Genomic DNA, 24,565 nt, shown 5'->3' on the forward strand with positions numbered 1-24,565 from the left:
GCGGCACACACAGAGAAAGAGAGATATGTACTCACACTGGACCCTCTGCTACAATAGCAGGAAAAAAAGGGCCACACAATTAACCAGCTCCTGAGAGCATTAAAGTAGGCCAACAATAACTTGTGATGAAGGAGTGCTCAGATCAAAGGAATGGGCTCTTTTAAAGAGCATGTTGTTACGATATGTGTTCTCTCTACCTCAGAAAATGGTAAAAGATACTCTCTAGAATATACATAAAACCCTCACACAGCCTGCCAGACCAGAGAGCTCTTTAGAACTCGGAAAAGATCTGCTGCTGGCATTGGCTGACGCAAAACACAAGTGCTTTAGAGATCAATGAAACGATAGAACAGAGTGCTGACCTATTTGCCCGAATCAGAAGCATAGGTCTTGCCTCGGAGTCGGAATAGCTCTGGCGCATATTCATCAAAGCCGAATTCTCAGCCTCTTCTTAATGCTGTAAAACGCTGACCCCGTTTTGTCCTCTCTGTGTGTTCCCATGCACCTGTCTCACTGCCCTTGTACTAGGACTCTGAGCTGTGCTGCTTAATCTCCCAGAGGACAAACAACACCACAGTCAAGCAACTAATAAGGCCATCAGCCCCCCAAGCGGAGTTCAATGTAGGACACACACACTCTTTCCTCTTCTATTAATATAACAAAACAAAAAGAGCAGAGCAGGAATGAGAGAGCTGCGGGGGTTTGGCACAAAGTGGAGATGGAAAAAGCCACGTGTAAGCCTTTGATACTGGAAAGTGAGCTAAGCTCAGGATGCTCTTATTGCTCATCTGTTGCTCTGTCACGTAGGCAGAAGCAGGAGCACCGGTGAATCTGCATGCATGCTTGTGTGCGGTGACTATACACTCAATACAAGCCCTCAGTGTTCCAGTCTGTGGATGTCACCACTTTTTTTTTTATGTAATGGTAAAGAGGTAAAGGATGTTTGTGCTCCTACGGAAGGAGACTGTTAATACACAGGCTAGTTGGCTTTAAAGAGGTCTCATGAGAAATGATATTATTGTTTTTTTTTTTGCTCGCTCGTTTATAATGCATAATGGTCCCTATAAGACAAGGGCTATACACGAAAGTCATGCTAAAGAAAGAAATGCGCCTATTTTTGCATAGCAGGTCAAGTGCAATGTTGAGTCTAGTGCCTTATCAGTTGAAAGTCTTTGTAATGCTCCGAAAACTGAAAATGCTAGTATATCAGGCATGTAATAAGGACAGTCCTTTAAACTAATGACATGCTGATGTGCCTTTAAGAATGAAATCAATTACAACAGGAAATGTCAAAGTTGTGTAAATTTCCACTGAGCTTCAGCTCTGAAAGTACAGAAAAAGTTCAAATATCTGTAGAAGGCCATAATGACGAGGCAAATGAGCCTAACCTTGACACAAACTTCTGCTACCTTTTGTTCTGCCTACTTAGAAATCTACTTTTCTAAAACTTTCAACACAAACATATTCATAGACCTGCAAAACCATCCTTATGTTCTTTTAATTAAATGTGTGTAGAATATAAATGTCTGTATAAACATCTGCTTTATCCTGGCAATCAAATAACTAATTCAATCTACCACAACGATCCAACTAAACTAAACATCAAGAAAATCAGTATATATTTATCACTGCTGAGATGAGTGATCATTTTATAGCAGTCTGTTAGGATTTTTGTTTTATATATATATATATATATATATATATATATATATATATATATATATATATATCAAATAATCCATTTTACTCCCAAAATAACCTATTTACTGCATAAATAATACATCTGGAATACTCTTATATAACCATTCTAGGCAACTTTATAAATAAATTTAAAAAAGATTTGTCTGAACACATGCAAACAAATCTCTGCTACTTCGCCATGAAACTCGGTTTGGAAGAAGTCGACGCAAAATCAAACAAAAGTCCGTTGTCGTCATACTTCTGACCATGTAGTCAGTAACAACATACTTCACAAATTAATTTACAAGGTGATCCACTAAAAATAACAAACCTGACCACAGGGACAGAAGAATAATTTAACATATGAACAATAAAGCTTACATTTTTTAAACCTTATCTCCTATTTAAATAAAGAAAATACCCCTTTCTTCCATTCTTTTTTTTTTTGGCCTAAAGCGGTGAGACAGCACGGTTACTGCTGTACTGTGTACTGCATGACACACAGCTTTAGTGTGTACTATAGATGCGCATGCCTGACAATTTGAATTATGTCTTGTCCAGTCCAGAAATCAGTGGATGATAAAGCAGTTAGGATTTTATTCCTCAAACACCACCACACTGTTCTACCCTGCTCCACACATCTATTGCTGGTGAAGGGCTCGGGTGAGTTTGACTCTGGCGCTCCTGCTTGCATGCTCTGCATCTGTGATAAAGGGAGACCCAGCTAATGTAGAGGAACACGGAGAGAGAGAGAGGATGACACAGCTCACTCGGAGAAGCTAAAAGCAGACTGTGGTTCGTTCTGTAAAGGCTCATCGTCATCAGGGCCCAGTGTGAGAGGCGTGCTGATAGACAGCTGAAGAGGAGTTTTCTCCTGAGACTGGGAGGAAGACGAGGACGAGTGTGTGCTCTCGCTGGAACTGCTGCGTGTCTCTGTGCTTGTGCTGGTCTTTTTCATCTTCCTGCGTTTTGCTAGCGGAGCCTTATCGACCGTCTGCAGTCGGAAACCCTCCCGCTTACACTTGTTGAAGGCCTGGGAGAAAGCAGAATGCAAGTTTGATGAGTCTCTAATACAACAGCTACTTTTAAAACTTGCATAGAGTGCATATTCTACAATATTCTAGATTCCAAATGAACATAGCATACATTATATGGACAAAAGTTTATAGACCCAACATTAAGCTTCATATGTGATTTTTAAAACATCCAATTCCACATTTAATTCCCATTTGCTGTTATAATAACCTCCACTCTTCTGAGAAGATGTTTTAGGTTTCGGAGTGTGGGGGTAGAGATTTGTGCTCATTCACCCTCTAAGGCTATAGTAAAATCAGGTATAAATGTAGAGTGAGGAGGCCTGGGGTTTATTCCAAGGGTGTTAATAGGGTTGAGGTCAAAGCTCTATAGCAGATCATTCGAGATCTAAACAAAGAAAACCATATCTTTATGGAGCTCACTTTGTGCACAGGGGCATTGTAATGCTGGAACAGGTTTGGGTCTCCAAGTTCAAGTAAAAGGAACATTTTCTGCTAATTAATGCTGCATACAAACTTTTTTTGGTAACTGTTTGAAGAAGAACCGCACATGCTGAAAAAGTCAGGAGTCCCAATACTTTTGTCCATATCGTGTATAAAGTGAAAACGAACTATAAAACTTATATAAGCCGCACCCACTGAATTTGACAAATATTTTTATTTATAACATAAATAAGCTGCACCTGTGTCTACACTAATGTACTTTACACACGCTTTAACGAAAGACACGTTACACATGGTGTAACGGGTAAAATATGTTGCGCTTCTATTAGGAGCATAGCGGTGTTTTGGGAAAAGACCGGCACTGCATACTTCTGGTATTACTGCGTGTGTGGAGACGGAGGATTATGTCCTTTTTATATTCTGATGCTCATTTCTAAGTTTCTTTGACTAACCCATAACGCTGTTGCCAAGAAAAATAAAAAAGCACGAGTTTTGGAAACTTGTCTGTGCTTATATGATTTCTGTTCTGGAGTTAGCGAGCTCTCCCTTCACCCAGACTCAATGCGTTACAACGGCTTGTATCTAAACAGTAGCCGACCAAGTAAGTCATTGTTCACTGTCTTCCTCCTTCCTTTAACAACTACTGCATTTCTATGGGGAGTTTATCACACAGGTGAGGTGCGTTTTTTTGTTTCCGTTTGGAACTTTCATTGGTCTAATATTATGGGGTTCAGTTTTTTGGCTTGAAGTTTGTGAAACCGGGAAGAACCCAGGAAAAATCCAGAAATTAGCCGCTTTGTTGTTTAAGCCGCGGGGTTCAAAACGTGGGAAAAAAGTAGCGGCTTATAGTCCGAAAAATATGGTAATAAATCCTTCACATATTCCCGCATGGCAATTAAATAATAATAATAATAAAAAAGTCTTGGTAAAAATAATGTGAGACATTGACGTTATCATATTACGTTGTTATTGCCTCAATGCGACTAGTTATTAAAATGTTCTATCTGTGAATAATCTTTGCCTCTCTACAAATGAAACTGTGTTATAGGTCATCAAGTGAATCGAAAGAATGACTTGAAATGGCTCCCACAACAGCCTGATAATAATGAGATACTCTATAAAATATCACTGAGAATTATATTCAAACTATATTTATAAAGAACAATTTTCTTTAGACTTTGTGCACCCGCACTTTCTTCCCTCCATTTGTATAACTCACATTGAAGGTGGCTTTAACACAGGTGTTTACGGAGGCGGTAGACAGGCCCAGAATGTCAGGAGTCATGAGGGGGTTGGACGAGAGCTGGCTGTCATCCTGCAGCCAAGTGTTATAGCGTAACTCGCACATCTTTATCCTCTTGTTAGGGTCTACAGTCAGGAGCTCTGATCAGATTCAATGAAAACACACACATTTATTAGAGACATCAGCTTTATCCATCACTGGTGCAGTTTGCTGTTTAGCAGCACATCACTCTCACCCTGAATGAGTTCCTTGGCCGGCTGGGACACGTTCCTCCAAGCCTCGCCCTGGAAAGAAAAGTCTCCTTGTTTGATCTTCTTCATGATTTCCTCTGCGCTTGTGTGCGTTAGGCTTTTTCCCTGACACTGAAAGGGCACCTGTCCAGATAGCATTGTGTACTGCAACACAACACAGCATGGAGCACAAGATTCAGACACATGAATTCACTGGCATCAAATCAACACTGCTACAGATCTAGAACTAAATATAAAGCGTAACCGTTTGCATCAGATGAAAATAATCAGAAACAAAGTTCCCAGAAGAATGAGCAGGATTTAGATCAGAGTGCTGTTATAATTTTACAAGACAACATTGTTTATACCTACAGCGCAAAGTGTCAGAGGTGTCATGTTGGAACTGTTTGTAAACATTCATCAAGAAAGCAAGAAAAAACATGCTTGATTAGATGAAGGAGTAAAGAACTGACAGCCAATAAGAGAGAGAGATTATGACTCAAATATTTTCAGTAAGAGAAAAATGATTGTCTATTAGTCAGTGTGTTTTCTTCCCTATGCTAAACTAGCCATGTACATTATGTAAATACCTATTGCAACATTTGTGCTATAGAGCACAGCACTGCAGAGTTTGTCCTTGTTCAGTTCATGTATTACTTGGCCCCTGTAGCCATGAGATTAAATTCACATGATGGAGAATAATGTTGCACAATTCAAATTACAAAATGTTCTGTAGTTTTTTTTTCTACCAGAGAGAGCAAAACTTTTAAGATCTTATATACAGCAGCATAAAAAAAAAGGTTTCACTTCCTCTTTATTTAGTCTCTTTTCGTCATGCTCCTGCCCAAGGAAAAAGACTCTAATACACAACTGTGTGTGCACTTTATCTTTCACTCTAACACTCAGCTCTGCAGGGCCTCTTACCATCTGTCTAAGAGCATGTCATCAAGTGTTACCTACGGCACTACCCCTCCTCAGGTGGCTAGAGTAAGGGCAAGCTTTCACACAAACATGCACACATGTTAGATAGAGAGAGATAGAGAAAACAGAGAAAGCTCTCTCACTGTTTACATGCATCCTTTTAATATTGTGCTTGGGAAAAAAGTAGTCGAGTCAGAATAATATTACAACCCATGAGCAGCATCTGCGATTTGCATCGCATTCGAGGCCATTTTGGCATATATATTCAAGTCATTTTCAGTGTTTCCTTCATAGACATGCACAGAATACCACAGTATGCACCTTCTGCATTTCCAACACTAACAAAGTATTTTATATACAGCTATAACCCATATTCCAATACAACCTTCAGCTAGTGTATTATACACTTTAGACACACAAAAGTGTAAACTGATATACAGCCAAAAAAAAGATAAAAAATGATCCACAAAACCTACATCCGGCAGTAAACCAGGAAGTAAGACAAACCAACTTTTTTTTTTTCCTACAAATTCAGTCAATAGTGTGATAACGGAAGGAAGCATCGACAAACTGAGACTTCCTATTTAGACAAACATCTTAAAAAAAAAGCTGAGGAACAATGATGCCCCAGTCTACTCTTGTGTAGTCCACTGGTTCTCAAAGATGGGCCTGTAAGGCATAAATAGAGATTAAAAAAAAAAAAAAAAAAAGAAAAAAAAGAAAATGTATTTTTATATATATATATATATATATATATATATATATATATATATATATATATATATATATATATATACACACACACACACACACACACACAGTGGGTAAAATTTATTAAGGTGCTATTGACAATACAATTTTACCAGATGTTGGTAACAACTTATGCAATCCACACACAAAGAAATCAAACCATACATGTCCATGAAATAAGTCATGTGTACCGTATTTTTCGGACTATAAACCGCTACTTTTTTCCCACGTTTTGAACTCCGCGGGTTAAACAGCGAAGCGGCTAATTTATGAATTTTTCCTGGGTTTTTCCCGGTTTCACAAACTTCATGCCAAAAAACTGAACCCCATGACATTAGACCAATGAAATTTCCAAACGGAAACGAAAAAACACACCTCACCCGTGTTCTGAGCTGCACAGCATCGGGAGAAAAAAGTTTTTCTTAAACGCACGACGATGCCAAAAGATAAACTCCCGAGATAAATAGTTGTGAAAGGAAGGAGGAAGACAGTGAACAATGACTTTCTTGGTAGGCTACTGTTTAGATACAAGCCGTTGTAGCGCGTTGAGTCAGGGTCATGGGAGAGCTCGCTAACTCCAGTTGCAAAAGAAATCATATAAGCACAGACAGGTTTCCAAAACTCGTGCTTTTTTATTATTCTTGGCAAAGGAAGTGCAACATATTTCACCCGTTACACCGTGTGTAACATGTCTTTCGTTAAAGCCTGTGTAAAGTACATTAGTGTAGACACCTGCAGCTTATAGACAGGTGCGGCATATTTATGTTAAAAAAATTTAAATATTTGTCAAATTCAGTTTATATTCGGCTTATATATGGGTGCGCTTTATAGTCCGGAAATTACGGTAATAATGTAAAATAGCAGGGAAAAAAGTCTTGCATGTTTACTGAAATGTATTTAATACTTCGTACAAAAGTCTTTGTTAGTAATGACGGCTTTAAGACGCCTCCTGTATGGAGAAACTAGTTGCTCGCATTGCTCAGGTGTGATTTTGGCCCATTCTTTAAATCTTAAAGGTTCAATGGCCTCTTCTATGAACTCTGATCTTTAGTTCTTTCCATAGATTTTCAATGGAATTCAAGTCAGGTGATTGGCTGCGCCATTCTTGCTTGTATTTTCTTTCTCTGAAACTAATTGGTAGTTTCCTTGGCTGTGTGTTTGGGTTCATTGTTTTGCTGAAATGTCCACCCTCATCTCATCATCATCCTGGTAGATGGTGGCAGATTATTAAGAATGTCTCGGTTAATTTTTCTATTCAACCTTTCTCCAATTATATGAAGTTTGCCAGTACTGTATTCTAAAAACAGTCCCACACCATGATGTTCCCACCTCCAAACTTCTCTGTTGGTATGGTGTTTTTGGGGTGATGTGCAGTGCATTTGTCATCCAAAGAGTTCAATTTTGGTCTCATCTGACCAGACTATATTCTCCTAGTATTTCACAGGCTTGTCGAAATGTTGTGCAGCAAACTTTAAACAAGCTTCAACATGCTTTTTCTTCAGAAAACAGGCCGTGGCGGTTGAATGCATTACGTATTGTTTCTTTGAAATAATTGCACCTGCTAATTCCAGGTCTTTCTTAAGCTTTCCACAAGTGGTTTTCTGTCAGAAATCTTGTGAGGAGCACCTGGTCATGGTGAAATGATGTTCTTCCCACTTCTGGATTATGGCCCCAACAGTGCTCACTGGAAAATTCAGAAGTTTTGAAATCCTTCTGTAACCAATGCCAACAAATTTGCAACAATAAGGTGGCTAAAGTCTTGAAAGAGCTCTTTGCTTTTACCCATTATAAAATCTTTCTTGTGTGACATATTGGTAATGGGACACCTTTATACAGGCCATCAGTTGGAACTAAACCAGCTGATATTCATTTGCACTGACAAGGGGCAGGATCGCTTTTTAATTACTGATTGATTTCCACTGGTGTCTTGGCCTTCCATGCCTTTTTTCACCTCCCTTTCTTCATGTGTTCAATACTTTTCCCTGTGTCATTTCACATTATTACATATAACTTAATTTATGGACATGTATGGTTTGATTTCTTTGCATGTGTGAATTGCATGGGTTGTTACCAACATCTGGTAAAAATCTTATGTTAATAGCACCTTAAGAAATATATTTACTGAGAAAAATGGTGCCGTGTTCAATACTTATTTTACCCACTGTGTGCATGTATGTATGCATGTATGGCAGTGTGTCTGGATCATGTTCACACATGCCTTCCTTGCATAATAGAGTGTCAACCTGCATTTGTGGATGACATGGCAAACTGTGTTTACAGACTGAAGTGAGAGATAGACTGGAGGTGTTAGTAAACCCATGCAGTATAAAAGACACTTGACTTGATTCCTTGCTATGTGTTCTTATAATTTAGCTAAGATTCTGACCTTAACTTTTTTCCTCTTTGTTTTAAACAGCAATTATAATTGCAATTCATATCACTCTCAAGTGGGTTTTACATGCTTAATAGCACAGTGCCTGAATCTAATTATAATACATGTAATATTATACAATATTGTTTAGAACAGGGGTCACCAACCTTTTTGAAACTGAGAGCTACTTCTTGGGTACCGATTAATGTGAAGGGCTACCAGTTTGATACACACTTCTGAAATAACAAATTTGTTCAATTTACCTTTAATTATATGTTGTTGTTAATAATTAATTATTTTCATCTACATCTAGTCATCTATATTTTAATAATGTCATTTTTAAATTCACACCAATGCAAATGTGATTTTGTCAGGGAACCACCAGCCACGCCTCCCTCCAAGGTTCTAACTCTCACTCAGCCTCACCCTGCCCTAATCACCTACACCTGTTCCCATTACCTTTCCCCTTTAGAAGGTCCCGATTCCACCTCACTCACGGTCGGATCTACTCATTCCCATGAGAGATCTACCGGACTTCCTACCACTAGTATTCCCTGTACTTTCATGCTCCTGGCTCCGCTTCAGAGCAAGCGCTCAAGATAGGTTTGCCTTTAACGGTTTACATTGTCGATTATCCCTGGACTACCTGCATTACGGATCCTACCCGCTCTCCGGTTCGTACTTCTTCTCAAGCCTCTGCCTTGTATATATTCAGACTAAATAAAGACAGGGTGTTTAACCATACTCTGGTTTCCGACTCTTGGTCTATCCATGACAGATTTAAAAAATAATAGCAACAAAAAAAGTTTGTGCCACTTAACAGTGAGCTGCATCTATGGTGAACTATTTTTAGAAAAGGCCCGCAGGCGACTCATGTGGTCCTTGCGGGCGACCTTGTGCCCACGGGCACCATGTTGGTGACCCCTGGTTTAGAATAAGCCAAGACACAGGGACTTGTATAGGAGATAATTTGAAATAATCTGAACAGATTTGTTTTTAATAAAAAAAGCAATAAGTATCATAATTGAAAATTGTTTTTGGTTAGACTTCTTTGACATTAATGGAAGGAGTCTCATTTGTGCTCTTAGTCTCCGTTATGATTTCAGTTTTTTGCGTATGTATGCGTGTGTGTGAAAGAGAGATAAAGAAAGAACAAGTGAGCATGATCAGATTAAGCAAGAGCGAGAGTCTGATAACAGAATGGCTGTACTGTAGGTGAAAACAGGAACTTACTTGTATGTTGGACATTTCACAATATTAAAAAATAGCTATAACAGTTTAAATTTAAGATCATAGTCACTGTTCTATAAGTGGAATAAAACCATGCTGTTCCTGTGGGGAAGAAGGAGTACATTATATATATATATATATATATATATATATATATATATATATATATATATATATATATATATATATATAATTTATTTTATTTTTTTCAAAATATTATATACTTTGTGTGATTTCTTACATTATACCTATATAAATGTATTAGAAAAATGCTGAAGATGAAGCCACTAGGCAGAGGGAAAAGAGGAAGGTGAAAGAGGAGGTTTATGGAAGGGTGAGGGAAGACATGCAGGTGGTTAATTTAAAAAAGGCAGAGAGGAGAGATTAGTATGGAAACGGATGATCGGCTGTGGCAACCCCTAATGGGAGCAGTAGAAAGAAGAAGAAGATACCTATATAAATGTATCTTTAGCCTCTTTATTCAAAAGTTTAGATTAAAATATTTGAGACTTTCTATTTTCTTTTTGACAACAAAGCTGCAAAACCAAGTGCATGCTCTTACCAGTATGACCCCCAGACTCCAGAGGTCACAAGACTCATCATAACCGCCATATTTGAGGATCTCAGGGGCGGCGTACTGTAGGGTGAAACAGGGCGTCTTCAGAAGCTGGTTGTCAGGAGGCTTGAGCCGAGCAAATCCAAAGTCGATTATTTTTATTTCTGAGTTCTCGCTTTCATCAGTGAATAGCAGGTTCTGAGAAGACATCAGAGAGATTGAAATCTAATTGCACTCACTAACAATACTCATAATGGAGAGTTTTTAAAAAGCCTTGCGCTACAGTGAGCAAATAATTTGTTACAAAGATCTACAATTATTTTGTTTCATTATGGATGTCCCGGGGCAAATGTAGATGCTGATTGCTAAGTGTCGTGGCAGTTCAGCTGTACCTCTGGTTTAAGGTCTCGATGCACCACACCTACATCGTGCATGTGGCTCACAGCGGACACCAGCCTCCGCATGATGCGGCTCGCTTCAGTCTCACTGAAGTGTTGCTTCCTCCGGATCCGCTCCAGGAGCTCTCCACCACGCAGCAGCTCTAGTACCAGATACGCATGCAGCTGCGCACAGACACAATGTGTGTGTTTGTGAGAAGAGATGAAAAGCAGCAGGCAAATATTCTTTTGTTCAGGCAAGAAAAAAGGAACAAAGGCAAGGAAGATCAACACCATATATATTTTTTTTCATCTTAAGAACTGCATTGGATAACATGAAAGGAAAGAAAGACACACACCAAACGTACATAAACTGGTACAAATTGGAGTATCGTGTAGAGCAGAACCAATTTAGCGTTTGGAAAATAAAAACATAATAGAATATGGCATTGAAAAGGGTACCCTTAATTCACTTTAGATTACTCCAAGCTAACACAAAGCATAGCAAAGAAGAATGTATTATGTATAAGTATTGTACAAAGAGACACTAAGAGCAAGAGAACTAGAAATACAAATCTAATGTAGCTAGGAAGTTTTGCATTAAATGTAGGGCAATGGGCATTCAAATACATTCACTATGCTCCACTTCCTCTAACTGAATAAGGTTGGAGGATGCCTAGAGCAGCTCCACAGCCTTTTAGCCTCTCTGATGCCTTGCACCCACACACACACACACACACACACACACACACACACACACACACATACCTGATCATGGTAAATCTCATGGAGCTTGACTATATTGGGGTGTCCATCACATAGTTTGAGAGCAGCTATCTCTTTCTGCGTCTGTGCCTCCATTCTTCACAAAGAAGTGATACATACAAGTTACAAACTTATTTACAATATAAATTACTGCACTTAAATATTACACTTTCAACAATGCATGCAGTACAAAAAGGCTTGAATTCCCATTCACAATATTTCACAAACAAAACGTTATCTTGTTTTACTGATAGACAGGCTCAATAAATATCCTAGAATACTTGAAAACGTAATATATATGGCGTGTAATAATAAATGCCCTGTGAAGCAATGCTAATTTAAGAATAATTTATTATCCAAAGTCACAATCAGTGACATGAAACGAGTCACAATACGCCGATGACTCATATCATCACAGCGTTGTTGAAATTTTAAATCTGATTGGTCAGTTTTCTCTAACAGCATGGCTCTGACAATAGTGCCAGCTGCAAGACAAAGCACAGCTTCATACTAATGTGCTCAATCTTATACACTATCGTTTCCATAGTAACGACTGATGACAGAGGACTTTGTGATTGTTTTTTTTTTTTTTTAGTAACATGACCAGCTGTTCGTGTTGTTTTTGACACAGAAAAAATGAGACTAAGAGAAAACAGTAATGTAAGTGATTCTTTATCACTTACACTTACACTTTATCTTTATCACTTTATCACTTTATCACTTACACTTACAGGTGCCATATTCTATTCTGTTTTCTCTTAGTCTCTAACTAGATTTGGTCACATGCCACAATATAAAGTAACTGCACGTTATTTTTAATTATATTTAATAAAAAAGTTATCTGTGGAATAAGAGGAATAAAACTCTGAGACATGTTAATAATTGACTTATTAACATTGTCTATATTGTCTCACATTGTCTATATTGTCTTATATAGTCTGTTTTGTCTTGTACAGCACAAGCTAAATGTGTAGTGTTATTTATGTCTGTTCATTTGAGAGTCACTAATGGCTGGAACCAAATTCCTTGTGTGTCAACACACTTGGCCAATAAACCCGATTCTGATGTGATTAACCTATGATCACAACTTCCTATTCCCCTTTGCTCTTAAAATAACCTCCCCTCTTCTGAAACGCTATTTCATTAGATTTTGAAGGGTGGTTGTGGAGATTTGTGCTCTTTTAGCCACAAGAGTGTTAGTAAAATCAGGTACTGATGTAGGGAGGTGAGGAGGCACGGGGTGCAGTCGGTGTTCAAATTAATAGGGCTAGCGTCAGAGCTCTTCAGATCAAGATCTTCCACTCCAGCCTATGTAAACCACATTTTCATGGAGCTGACTTTGTACACATGGGTATACATACATCCAGAGGCATTCTATATACTTGTGTGTCCAACTTTTTTGGTAACAGTCTGGAGAAGAACCCCATTTGGCTGGAAAAATCTGCCGTCCCAATTTTTGTCTTTGGGTGCTTTTGTACATAGAGTCTACATTAAACTATTATTATAAGCTCTGTAGATAAATACCTTTTACTGACAATCTTTACTGCATATTTCTGCCCACTCTTCTTGTGTGTGCACTTCCTGCAAATAGAGAAGCTTCCCTCCCCTAATGCTGTCTCCTTCAGGTCCATCTCATAATTCATATAGAAAAGGGAGTCCTAAATGATTCACAACACAAAATAAAGTAAGCCTATTCACACATAGCACACGATATTTCCAAACTCTTAATATTTCATAGCACATAATAGGACACCAGCAAAAAGGACTGGTGTTCTATTACCTTCATCATGACACTCCGTGCGACTGCAGCAGGTCCAGGCCTTTCCACATCACCGCACAGCTGAACTGGGTCATCCATCACCACATTCCTCTTGAACAGTATAGAGGGTGCTATAAAGGAATATCCCTGCACCAGATTCACACATACACAGAAGTTAAAAGTGAGCACATTTTTTAAACAGACTAAAGCATATGTAGCATTCCAAGAAGCGTAGCTTTAACCATAATTAAAATGTCTGCAAAATACAAAAAAGTCTTTAACTTGTCAACAAATCCATGTACACTATTATTACAGTATGAATAAATGCACACATAAGACAGCAACCCGTCTGTGAATCAACCAATAACATACAATATGTCACTTTTTTTTTTTTTTTTTTTTAAGATACCTCTAAGGACTGTAACTGGTTCAGTCCACGAAATAACAACAAATGTCTCAGAAAAAAAACCCAGCCCTCTTTCTGTTTTCCTCCCTGGAGTCGAGCAGCTTGAGTTAGAAAGTCACATTTGTTGTCCATCTGCAGTAAGTGCTTCATGTATGGTGTTTAGCCTGCATAAAAGCCTCAGTGAGAACTGGCCCCCTCACACACTGAGCCTGCAGCTGTGGGTGCGACACTGGGTGGAGGAGTGGATGGATGGACGGAAGGATGGATGGATGAATAGACGAAATGCTCTTAATTGCCAAGCCGAGCTGTTTGATTGCTCTGCTTTTCAAATCGCATCGCGGCCCTCTAATGCAACTTAATTTGGTTTTGTGAAGGGTTTGAGAGGCGGGAGGGGGGAGCGGGCTGAGGGCTGAGATGAGACGCGCGAGTTTAAAGTTATCACTGCAGTCGCAATCGTAGCAACGCCAGCAAATTACGAAGGACCAGAATTCCACAGTACATGAAAGAGGAGCGTTTAAAAAAAAAAAGGCAAGCTGAAGTTAGTAATCAAAGGTTGAAGGAGTAATTGAGGCAGGCATGGTTATTCTAGCAGACGCCAACCTTTCATTGCATGACAGTGTCGTTAATGGAGCTATTGATCCTGCAGAGTGGCGCATCCAGAAGGCAATCATAGATACGATTTCATTCAATGGTGCCGACATCAGCTGGCATCATGTTATAGGCAACATTATGGTTCAAGTCGCATCAAAAATAGTCATTCACATCTGATACTTAAATCCATCTCCACATCAGCATAATTACATGTCTCTAAACAGCCCTTCTGCTCATTTCAATACCAACACAGCCAGCCAGGCTTACGTTATTTACACAATCATTATAGAATGTCAAATATCGCTCTTTACTTTCACCCAAAGGCAAATAGAGGGTCAACTTCACCACCACAGAAACTAACCTTCTGTCCTTTCTTGTTTAAAAATCACTTTTACGTCTATAAATGTGGGACATGCAGAATGAAAAACTATTAGGAACTGAAAGCGCAAATCTATTTTCGACTGTACGGTTTTGGGTCCCTGAGAGGTCAGGCTTTCTGTCCCTCACCTGGAAAATGCGGTCACAGTTCTGAGGCAGTGCAGCAGGGGAGTAAGTAGGATCCATCTCTGTGAACTCTTCCGCAAAGTTGCGCACGTCTAGTTCATCCCGAATGACTGGCTTAAAGGGAGCTGGGACCTTCTTGGCAGCCAGGTCCTCCCAGTTCAATTTCTGAAGTAGAAGTAGTTCTGCTCAATTACTTTGCACTTGTACTCTAAAGGGAGCTGTAACAATGCTTGAACTCGAGTCAAGAATTTCTACATTATTATGCAGAATAAAACTGATTCTAATAAGACTGATTTTCTTGCCTGGTAAAATGGGTGACTCTTGACATTCTGAGCTCCTAAGGGCCCAGAGCCCAGCCTTTTATTTGGGTCCTTAATTAGGAGTCGTTGAATGATGTCTATGGCCAGGGGCTCCATGTCCTTGGGGTATGGAGGATCCTTCTTCAGAATTCTCCTGTAATGTAGGGGAAATATTACATGTAAGGCACCATATTCTCTTTTGGATTTAATGTTGAAAAGTATAGAAATGTATGCACACTTTTGCAAAGCTAGCTTTCTGTAGATTCAAATAAACTCAAAAAGAAGGTGACAATTGTATACTTACAAAAAATGTCAGGTAAAAAGTCACCATGTCTAAAGTTATATGATCATTTTCCCTTTATTTAATACATTCTATCAAATCACATTTTTACTGCTATAGCCTTATAACCTTTTACTTCTTGTACTTTTCTGCATATTTTTTTCAGTGCTATAGCTTCTATTTAACATGCTGTACATATACTTGCATATTTATTTGCACTTGTCAGTTTGCACTACTGCTACTATTTGCCCTTCTGGTAGATGCTAAACTGCATTTCGTTGCTGTGCAATGACAAAGTTCTATCTGTCTGTCTGTCTGTCATTTTAACATTATCTAATAAACATTCTTAAAAACAAGATATAAGTGCACAAAATCCACTGTGGTGCAAAATATTAGAAAAGATCCTAATCTGTGTGTATTTTTACACTACCAGTTCTCATCAAAGACAGTGAAAGCAATCTTATCTAAACACAAAACTGTAGAGCTTGCAAAAATCTTTGCCCCTACAGATTTAATAAAGAATCAAGGAACTTATCAAACCCCATTATCAAAGTGATGTTTCATGAGATTACTGACGTCTCCTGTTAAGCATGAAGTAAAGTGAAATCACATTCCATTTAACTCATTGACATTAATGGCCTGCATAAGACAAATAAATTATAATAAATTAAAAACACAACACAATGTGTATTTACTTTGCTATATCAGAGTGAGAGTTCTCATCCCCATCCACAGTGAAAGGAGAGCCACCGGTCATGAGCTCATACATCAACACCCCCAAACTCCACCAGTCCACTGCCTTCAAGAAAGAGGTGTCAATTTCAAATATTTTAATCATGTATTTATTACACAACTACTCTATATGGATACAAGTTTTGGACACCTGACTATATAATCTGTTTTTTTCTTTTTTGTACATCCCATTCCACATGAATCCCCATTTGCTATTATAACAGTCATTCTTCTGGGAAGATGTCCACTAGATTTTGGAGTGTGCTTGCAGAGATTTGTGCTCATTCAGCCACAAGGGTGTTAAATAAATAAATTCAAATTGAAAATAAATAATTATTTTAATAATCGATTAGTTGATTGGCCCAGTACTGTCCGTTTTTTTCACGCTAAACCATAACTTGAGCAGCCCAACCAATCGATAACGGCGTTCGTTGATGATAATTTAGCATCGCGTTTAGCGATTAGTTGTTGCAGCTCTAATGCAATCAACATTCCAATTAATCTCAAAGGTGTTTAGTAGGGTTGAGGTCAGAGCTCTATAGAAGGCCACTCAAGATCATACACTCCAACCCATGTGCACCATATCTTCAGCTCACTTTGTGCACAAGGGTATTGTCATATTGGAACAGGTTTAGGTCTCCTTGTTCAAGTGAAGGGAAAATTGAATGCTACAACGTCCAAAGATATCATATACAATTGTGTGCCTCCAACTTTGCAGTACCAGTTGGAGAAGAACCACATATGGCTGGAAAAGTCAGGTGTCCCAATACTTTTGTCCATACACTATAGCTTAGCATACTACCCCATTAACTCCATTGCCAGTGAAGCAAGGTAAACATCTGAAGTAGAGTAAAGAGGACTCAGTGAACAGTACCTTATCATGTCCTGATGCACCACCTTCTACAATCTCAGGGGCCATGTATTCAATTGTGCCACACACAGAGTAAGCCCTCTCTGCCTAAAAGACAAGCAGTGGAGCAACAATAAGTAAAGGAAAGAGCTTTATGTACATGCTTGTCAGTTTATATGCAGTCTAGCTATGAGTGGTATTAAATCCACAACAAAAAAGATGAATCACATGGAAGCTAAAAACACTGTGTATTGTTTATTAATATTAACCAATCATGTGTGACAAGAGCACAGCATGCTGGGACCTGCATATACTGAGCTGGGTGGTCTCTTGAAAGTAATGATCTATTAGCAAAGAAAATTGTCTTTTTTCTTGAAAATCTCAGTTAAGAGCCCAGATGTCTGGCTTATACTTCACACACACACACACACACACACACACACACACACACACACACACACACACAAAACATAGAATTGCCTATGCTTTTTCACACTGCTGTTTTATATAATTTTATAATCTGTCTCTAAACTTCAATATTTAGGTTCACCCTCTTAAAACATCTAAATCAGACTCCTTGATGTTTTCTTTTCAAAGCAATCTACAAGGCTGCTTTGTAGCAGTGAAACCTATAAACAGTATGTGATTGTCCTCACCTCATCAAATTCTTTGCTAAGTCCAAAGTCGGTCAAGACAATGTGACCATTCGAGTCCAGAAGAATGTTCTCCAGTTTTAGATCTCTGTAGACAATTCCTAGCTAAAATCAAAACAGACATGCAATTTTTTTTTTTTATGTGAGCCGAGAAACCCAGCTGAAAATAATTTGCAAGATTTGTCTTGCATTCATGAAATCCTGCTTTTATCAGTGAGATCTAAGCTTCACAACAGCAGCTCGTATAAAGCGTTAAAGGGATTTTAACATTCCCTTTCAGTACGTGTCCTATACTACTAAAACTGGTTTTCTCAGACTCGGGGAACAGAAAGTCGCCAAGGGCGCTATTTTTTTTGCTATCCAAAATTGCAGCTGTGCAGGGATTAATAAAAAATAAAAAAATAAATAAAAGTTTTTTCTGTAAACAATGCCTCTGAGAACATTTGGGCTATATTTATGTCCATTAAATTAGTTGTTCTGAATTCTTGGCAGCAGTAAAAAAAAAAAAAAAAAATGGAGCAGATGTGATGTATAATGAATTAAGAAAATAGAGAAGGTATTTTTAATTATTATTCTGTGAAACTTGTGTTTAATCGATTAAATTGAGAATGTAAAAAAGAATTAGATCAAATACACTATACTGTATGATACATTTCTTTCATCACAGAGGTGGGAAAGTCAAACATTTAGTGGCAAGAAAAAAAAAAATACAAGAATTTGAATAAAATATCTCAAAAAAAATATGTGTTTGATTTTGTTTGATTCTGACTCAAGTTATTTAGTAATCTTCTGATTCAAATGATCTTACATGTGCCATGCCCTTTACCTTATGCAAGTGTTCCAGTGCCAATACGATTTCTCCGCTGTACAAAGCGACCTCTTGCTCTTTAAAATGGACCCTTTGCACCAAGTGTGTAAAGAGCTCCCCTCCATTCACATAGTCTGCAATCAGAGACTGGCATCACTCTTAACCCACTGCTGCTTGCAGATGGCTAAGCCTATGTCCACATTATCTGGATGCATTTGAGAAAAGATGACGCATCAATTTTTGTCCTTACTGTGTTTTTTCCAGGGTGTTGTGTAGACGGAGAAAATGAAGATGCCCAAAAACAATGAATTTTTCAAATCACTCTTTCAATGTATAACAAATAAATAAATTAATGGCGGATGATGCTTCAGTTATGTCTGTGTTGTTAAAGATTAATGTTACTTTGTACAACCTTTAGATTTTGTACAATCTGCATTTTATGCAAAAAGTGATAGAAAGTAAATAGCCACCTGATAGAAATGATGCATGTTAAGATGAAAGCGTTTTCAGCAGTTTCAGTATGGATGAACAAAAAATATTTCAAAACAGCAGTGTAGACAGAGTGCAGTACTACAATGTATCCAGATTAATGTGGACATAGCCTTTTTAGCTCTAATGTCATTGCAATAAATAATCTCCTCAACAAGGTTACAACATCACTGTAAATAAACATACAGTAATTTAGCTCTCACATACCTATTGACAAAACTGAGAAAAAGGAAACGCATACCTAAAATGAGGTGAAGCTTGGTGTCTGTCTGGAAGGCATAGTGCAGTGTAACAAGGAATGGAGATTGTCGGATATGCTCTAGCACCTGCCTCTCGGTGCGCGTGTGCTCGGCCGTCTTCGCCTTCTGCACTATGGTGGCTTTTTTCAGCACCTTCATGGCATACAGTTTGTTCGAGTCGTGTCCACTCACTTTGCGTACCAAGAACACTTTTCCATATGCTGTTCAGAAAGTATGAGATGTGATCAGTGAACCAAACTGAAAACCAAGGAAAATGGGCACAGAAGCAGGTCAATTACTCACCTCCTGTACCTAGAACCTTCAGTAGCTCAAAATTCTCAATGCCTACACGTTCCACATGACCTGTCAAGTTTGCTGGAGAGAGGAAGTAACAAGAGACAGGTTCTACATTCCATTCAATGAATTAGTATTTTTATAGCACTTTTGACAATGGACATTGTCTTAAAGCAGCTTTACAGAGATAAAGTGATTATAAAGTTTTATATAAAAATAATAATAAAAAAGATTGTATAAGCTTAGTGCCCATATTTGTTCCTTTTAATTGTAAGTTTATTCCTATTGAGCAAGCCAGTGGCAACTGTGGCAAGGAAAAACTCCCTGAGATGGCATGAGGACAAAAGATCGAGAGGAATCAGAGTCAAAAGGGAACAAATCCTTATCTGGGTGGCACCAAATGTTCACTCATTACAGGTCCATCATTGTTTAGGTGTGCAGTGATGGGCGCAAAACTGTTCATGCAACCTGTATAATACTTTTCATTTTTAATATGTTTATGCAGACTGAGCAGGCCTAAGACAAAGGTAATTACACCAGAAAAATATGAAAATACTATTACTATACAGTAATCCCCCGCTTTACCACGGTTGGAATCGCGTGCCCGCGGTTTATCGCGGAATTGCATTTGCAACTAATTTGCTTCAAAGTTTTTCCTGGACTCTCGCGGATAGCACCCTAGACCAAAATACTTATAGGGAATTGTTTTTATGGAGTTTTATGTTGAAACAAATTTATGTTGAAATGTATGAATAAAAATACATTATTTTGGAACGGGCGGTTTTGGAACGCAACGGCGATAAACGGTAAACGGTGGATTACTGTACTAGTAAATAGTGAGAACACAAACAGAATAGGGTGTGCACTTATAGCAAAGTAATCCATGACTGTTATGTACGTATTGTTAGATACATATTGAAATTGTTTAAAACATATATATTTTTGTAAGACTCAAATATATGTGCTTGGTGTGATTTCAGTAAACAATAACACTTTGGGAGGAAGGTGTCCACCCTGGAGTGGCTTATTTTCCTAAAACAGCACATCCCACATAGAAGTGCCTCTTATACCACAGCAATGCGCCCACAATTACAGATTATAAATGAATTTATTACTAAGCGATACCACTTAACCACTTACAGCTGCACTCTAATCACTTATTCTTTTTCTCTCCTTTAAAGTTAAAAAAGACAAAGAACTGCAGCTTGTCATAATATCATAAAAAAAAAATTTAACGGGCATCTACTTACGGAGAGCTTAATGAGTTTTCCTTCACAATACCATATTACCTTTCATTGAAGTCAATGTAAATAAGGTTTTACTAAAGAACCACTGTGTTACTATAAATAATTTGAATTATGCTACTATTAGGGCCATGCTGTTGCAAAAATCTAATCAAATGTTTCTTAGTAATCAGATTTGAGAACCGTGCAGCACAGTTGTATACGTATGAATGTGTCTATATCGCACATTTAAATATAATAATAAAGTAGTCATAATAAATGAGTGATTTGCTCCATTGATATCGAGAAATATCAGCACACCTGCTGTACTGCACTTGCACCTGATCTTAGGCAGAAGTCTGATGTATATTAATATGATAGCATGATGGAACATGTTAGAGATGCCTTAATGTTGCTGTCGAGGTGAGGGCTGTATGTGTAAACATGGGTATCAGTGTTTAAAAAGAACACGCATACACACTATTGTGCTATCTAAAATGTACAAACAGTGAGGTCATATATTCCTTTATGTGACTGATGAGCACGCCCACATTCCTACACAAACACACACACACACACACACACACACACACACACACACACACACACACACACACACACAATGACTGCAAGTATTTGCATTTAACAACATTTTTTTCTCTGTATGAGATAAACAGCTCTCTGGATTTCTAAAAATGGCTGATTGTGTAGTTTGAGATATGCTACTTAAATGTTCATGAGTTCAGCACTTGAGCTAGATTATTAGAGAAGCTGGAAAACAAGGCTTTTTGCAGTTTTTTCTTATTGGATAAAGCTCTATGTGCTGGTGTTTCATTAAAAATAATAGCAGTTTTCACCTTGCCCAGTTATCACCCTAGAATTGATATTTCAATTACTACATTGTTCCAGTGTTTGTAATTTCTTTTATACTACAACAATTTTACATAACAACTATCAACAGACTTTCACTCACCAGCTTCACTTTTCACACAAAAATATTGATTCTGTTTATTTTAAATGATTAAGAAATGATTAATTAATGTTTAATATTTTGTTTTAGCAAGCTTACATTTATAAATTGCCATGTCCACTGATATTGTTGTTAACGTGACTTAGACTAGAGTTTAATGTAACACAGAAAAATGGAGAAAATTGTCCCAATCAGATTATAGAACATACAGACTCTCTTAGAATGTATATTCTAGGATACAGAATCTTAGAATAAATGTACTGGCTTTAACTGTGTATAATTAAACATCATATGTGATTTGGCCTTGTGTACCAGGCATTCATGGATTGACTGGGATATGGCTTAATTGCACAAAAATTCTAAATACACACTGCAAAATGTTATATTCCACCAGTTGAGGATGTTTTACAATTAGTAGTCCAGGGGTTCTTTTGAGGATAAAAAGCAGAAGTATCAAGAATTTTAACACATAAATTGTTTGTCTGAGAATAAATTGTGATTGAGATTTTGTTATAAAAAAAATGCATTTAAATAAAGCTGGAAACCTGGTTTTTGCTAGTGTCTGAATTTGAAACCAGATGAAACCCTGTAGTCTGAATTGCAGACAGTATGCCAGCATAAACACAAATGTTAAGCTGATTAAAATGTTCTGAATGGGAAAGTATCCCAGATCCCTTATTAATATCTACAGGCTTGTCAGACAGTAAAGTAAATGGCTTAGTTAAGATGTACATTAATTATTCTGTGCCTACGTTTCAATCCATTGTATTCCAGGAAAGAGATTTACTATTTAACTATTTTTGAAACACCTGTCTTTTCTATGAAGTTTTTTCCCAAACTGTTGCCACAACCTTGAAGGCACACAATTGTATACGTTGTCTTTGGATGCAGTAGCATTCAAATTTCCCTTCACTTGGACTAGGAGACCGAAACTTGTTCCAGCATGACAATGACCTTGTGCACAAAGTGCACAAAGCTCGATGAAGATATGGTTTACGTGGGTTGGAGTGGAATGTTTTGAGTGGCCTTCGATAGAGATCTGACCTCCCTTTTAAACACCCTTGGATTGAACTGCCTCCTCACCCTACATCAGTACCTGACTTTACGAACACCTTTGTAGCTGAACAACCTCAAAATCTCCACAAGCACACTCCACAATCTAGTGGAACATCAAGCACATACCAATCTTTTAATCAAGTGTTCACAGACCCATAATATATATCTCATACACACTCTCTACATGCTCTCCACAGCATCTCACCAGGTTTACTCAACTCCCTGAGGACAAGCATTCATATTGTATTGGGTTATAACAGCAACAACCGGAATCTTCAAATGAGTCTTTAACTGTCTTACTTCTTTGTGTTTTGTCCTTTCATTTGAGGTCAAAACTAAACAGAAAGAGTGGCGTGAGTTCGAAAAAGAAAAAAACCACACGAAACAAATGCAAAGTAGGTGACCTACATTGGCAAACCTCAGACTACACAGGCTGCTTAGATAGCCAAAGCCCCCAATTTCCTGAGCTCAGGGAGGGTATCTATGAGTAAAAAACACAAACTTCCTCTGTCAGCTATAGATTTTATTTATTTTTCCCACCACCTGTATGCACAATTCTTTGTAAGGCCCGAATTATTAAGACTAGATCAACAACCGGCGGCCATACTATGGGAACTGCACAGCTCATTGAACACCAGTATAAACTGTGATCATACTGTGTGTGTGTGTGTGTGTGTGTGTGTGTTATAGTGTGGGAAAAAAAGCGCGTTCGCGCGTGTATGTTACTGTGTTATTTAAAATAAATAAATAAATAAATTTAAAAAAGGGAAGCGCGTGCGCGTGTGTGCAGGCTGCGCGCGCGGCTCGTTGTGACAGGTCAGATGGCGGGCAAGCTCGCGATGCCGCTGTAAACGGCAAAGTCGATGCAATTGAGCAGAGCGAGAAACACAATAAAATAAATCAAGAAGTCTTACAAAAGACCAAAAAGAGTCAGACTTACCGCTCTTAAGCTCGTGTTTTACTGTAACCACGTCACCTCCGGATAAACCTTCCTCCGAAGACGGCATTTTCTCTCTCTCTTTCTCTCTATGGTGTCAGGTTGTTGCCTGCTAGTGGCAAAGCTGCTAAATCAGTTCCCGAGTTACACTAATCCATAAGCAGCCCTTAAACCACTATCTAAAATATATATATTTAGGACGCAAAGCGAAAACGCGGTCTGTACGACATACTTCCAGGTAGCAGTTAGAAGTACTGCAGTAGAATAGCAGGTCATATAAATAATAAACAGTCTACATGCATAGACCATACCCCCTTCCTCCGCGTTAAAGAAACGCCCAGTCAAATAGATAAGAGAGCAATCCCTCCAAAATATATCACCTTCCCCAATCAGCACACTTCAAGACTCCCAAATCGACATCGATCATCGATTCCATCCACCATCGTCAGTTTTCCCTGAGATCTCTGAGCCCGGTTATTTCCCCCATTAGAAACCCTTTAGAAAGCTCAGTGCTGTGACAGATAGGAGGAGCACGCCGCCTGTGGCGCTCCTGAGCTCTGACTGAAGCTACCATGAGCTTCTGGAGTTCAAGGTCTGCATCTAAACTTCAGTTTTCTACAGTTTTAGACCATATTATCCTGTGCATTCCGGGAAAGTAGAACCAGCGTTAAGTCTTAACAATTCATTACAGTTTTCAGTTGCTTTGGAGCGTTCCTCAGATCAGAAATGAAATTCTCAAAACTACTTGTTCAACCTCCTACATCATTTAGTGACTTGTACACATCATAACATTATTTGTCGCTCTGATCAAATTGAGAATGCTTTGGTACATTCATTGAATCGATTGTGTACAATTGTCTGCTGTTTCCTACAT

At 38.3% G+C, this 24,565-nt stretch overlaps 1 protein-coding gene across 1 annotated transcript; it reads right to left on the bottom strand.

Moving 5' to 3' along the window:
• Nucleotides 1-1,675: 1,675 nt before the first annotated feature.
• rps6ka5 (ribosomal protein S6 kinase, polypeptide 5) lies at nt 1,676-24,198 on the bottom strand. Its single transcript, XM_046855894.1, has 17 exons — nt 23,695-24,198; nt 19,515-19,586; nt 19,214-19,432; nt 18,502-18,617; nt 17,679-17,780; nt 17,047-17,130; nt 16,136-16,239; nt 15,164-15,314; nt 14,865-15,026; nt 13,382-13,507; nt 13,126-13,259; nt 11,605-11,698; nt 10,852-11,022; nt 10,466-10,657; nt 4,637-4,796; nt 4,378-4,541; nt 1,676-2,713 (listed from the first exon to the last, which is right to left on the bottom strand). Exons 1-17 carry the CDS (start codon nt 23,759-23,761, stop codon nt 2,447-2,449), a joined length of 2,385 nt encoding a protein of 794 aa, XP_046711850.1. The 5' UTR covers nt 23,762-24,198; the 3' UTR covers nt 1,676-2,446.
• Between the last annotated feature and the right edge of the window lie 367 nt (nt 24,199-24,565).

This window comes from Silurus meridionalis, chromosome 8, assembly GCF_014805685.1.
Source record: "Silurus meridionalis isolate SWU-2019-XX chromosome 8, ASM1480568v1, whole genome shotgun sequence".
NCBI classification, from domain to species: Eukaryota; Metazoa; Chordata; class Actinopteri; order Siluriformes; family Siluridae; genus Silurus; species Silurus meridionalis.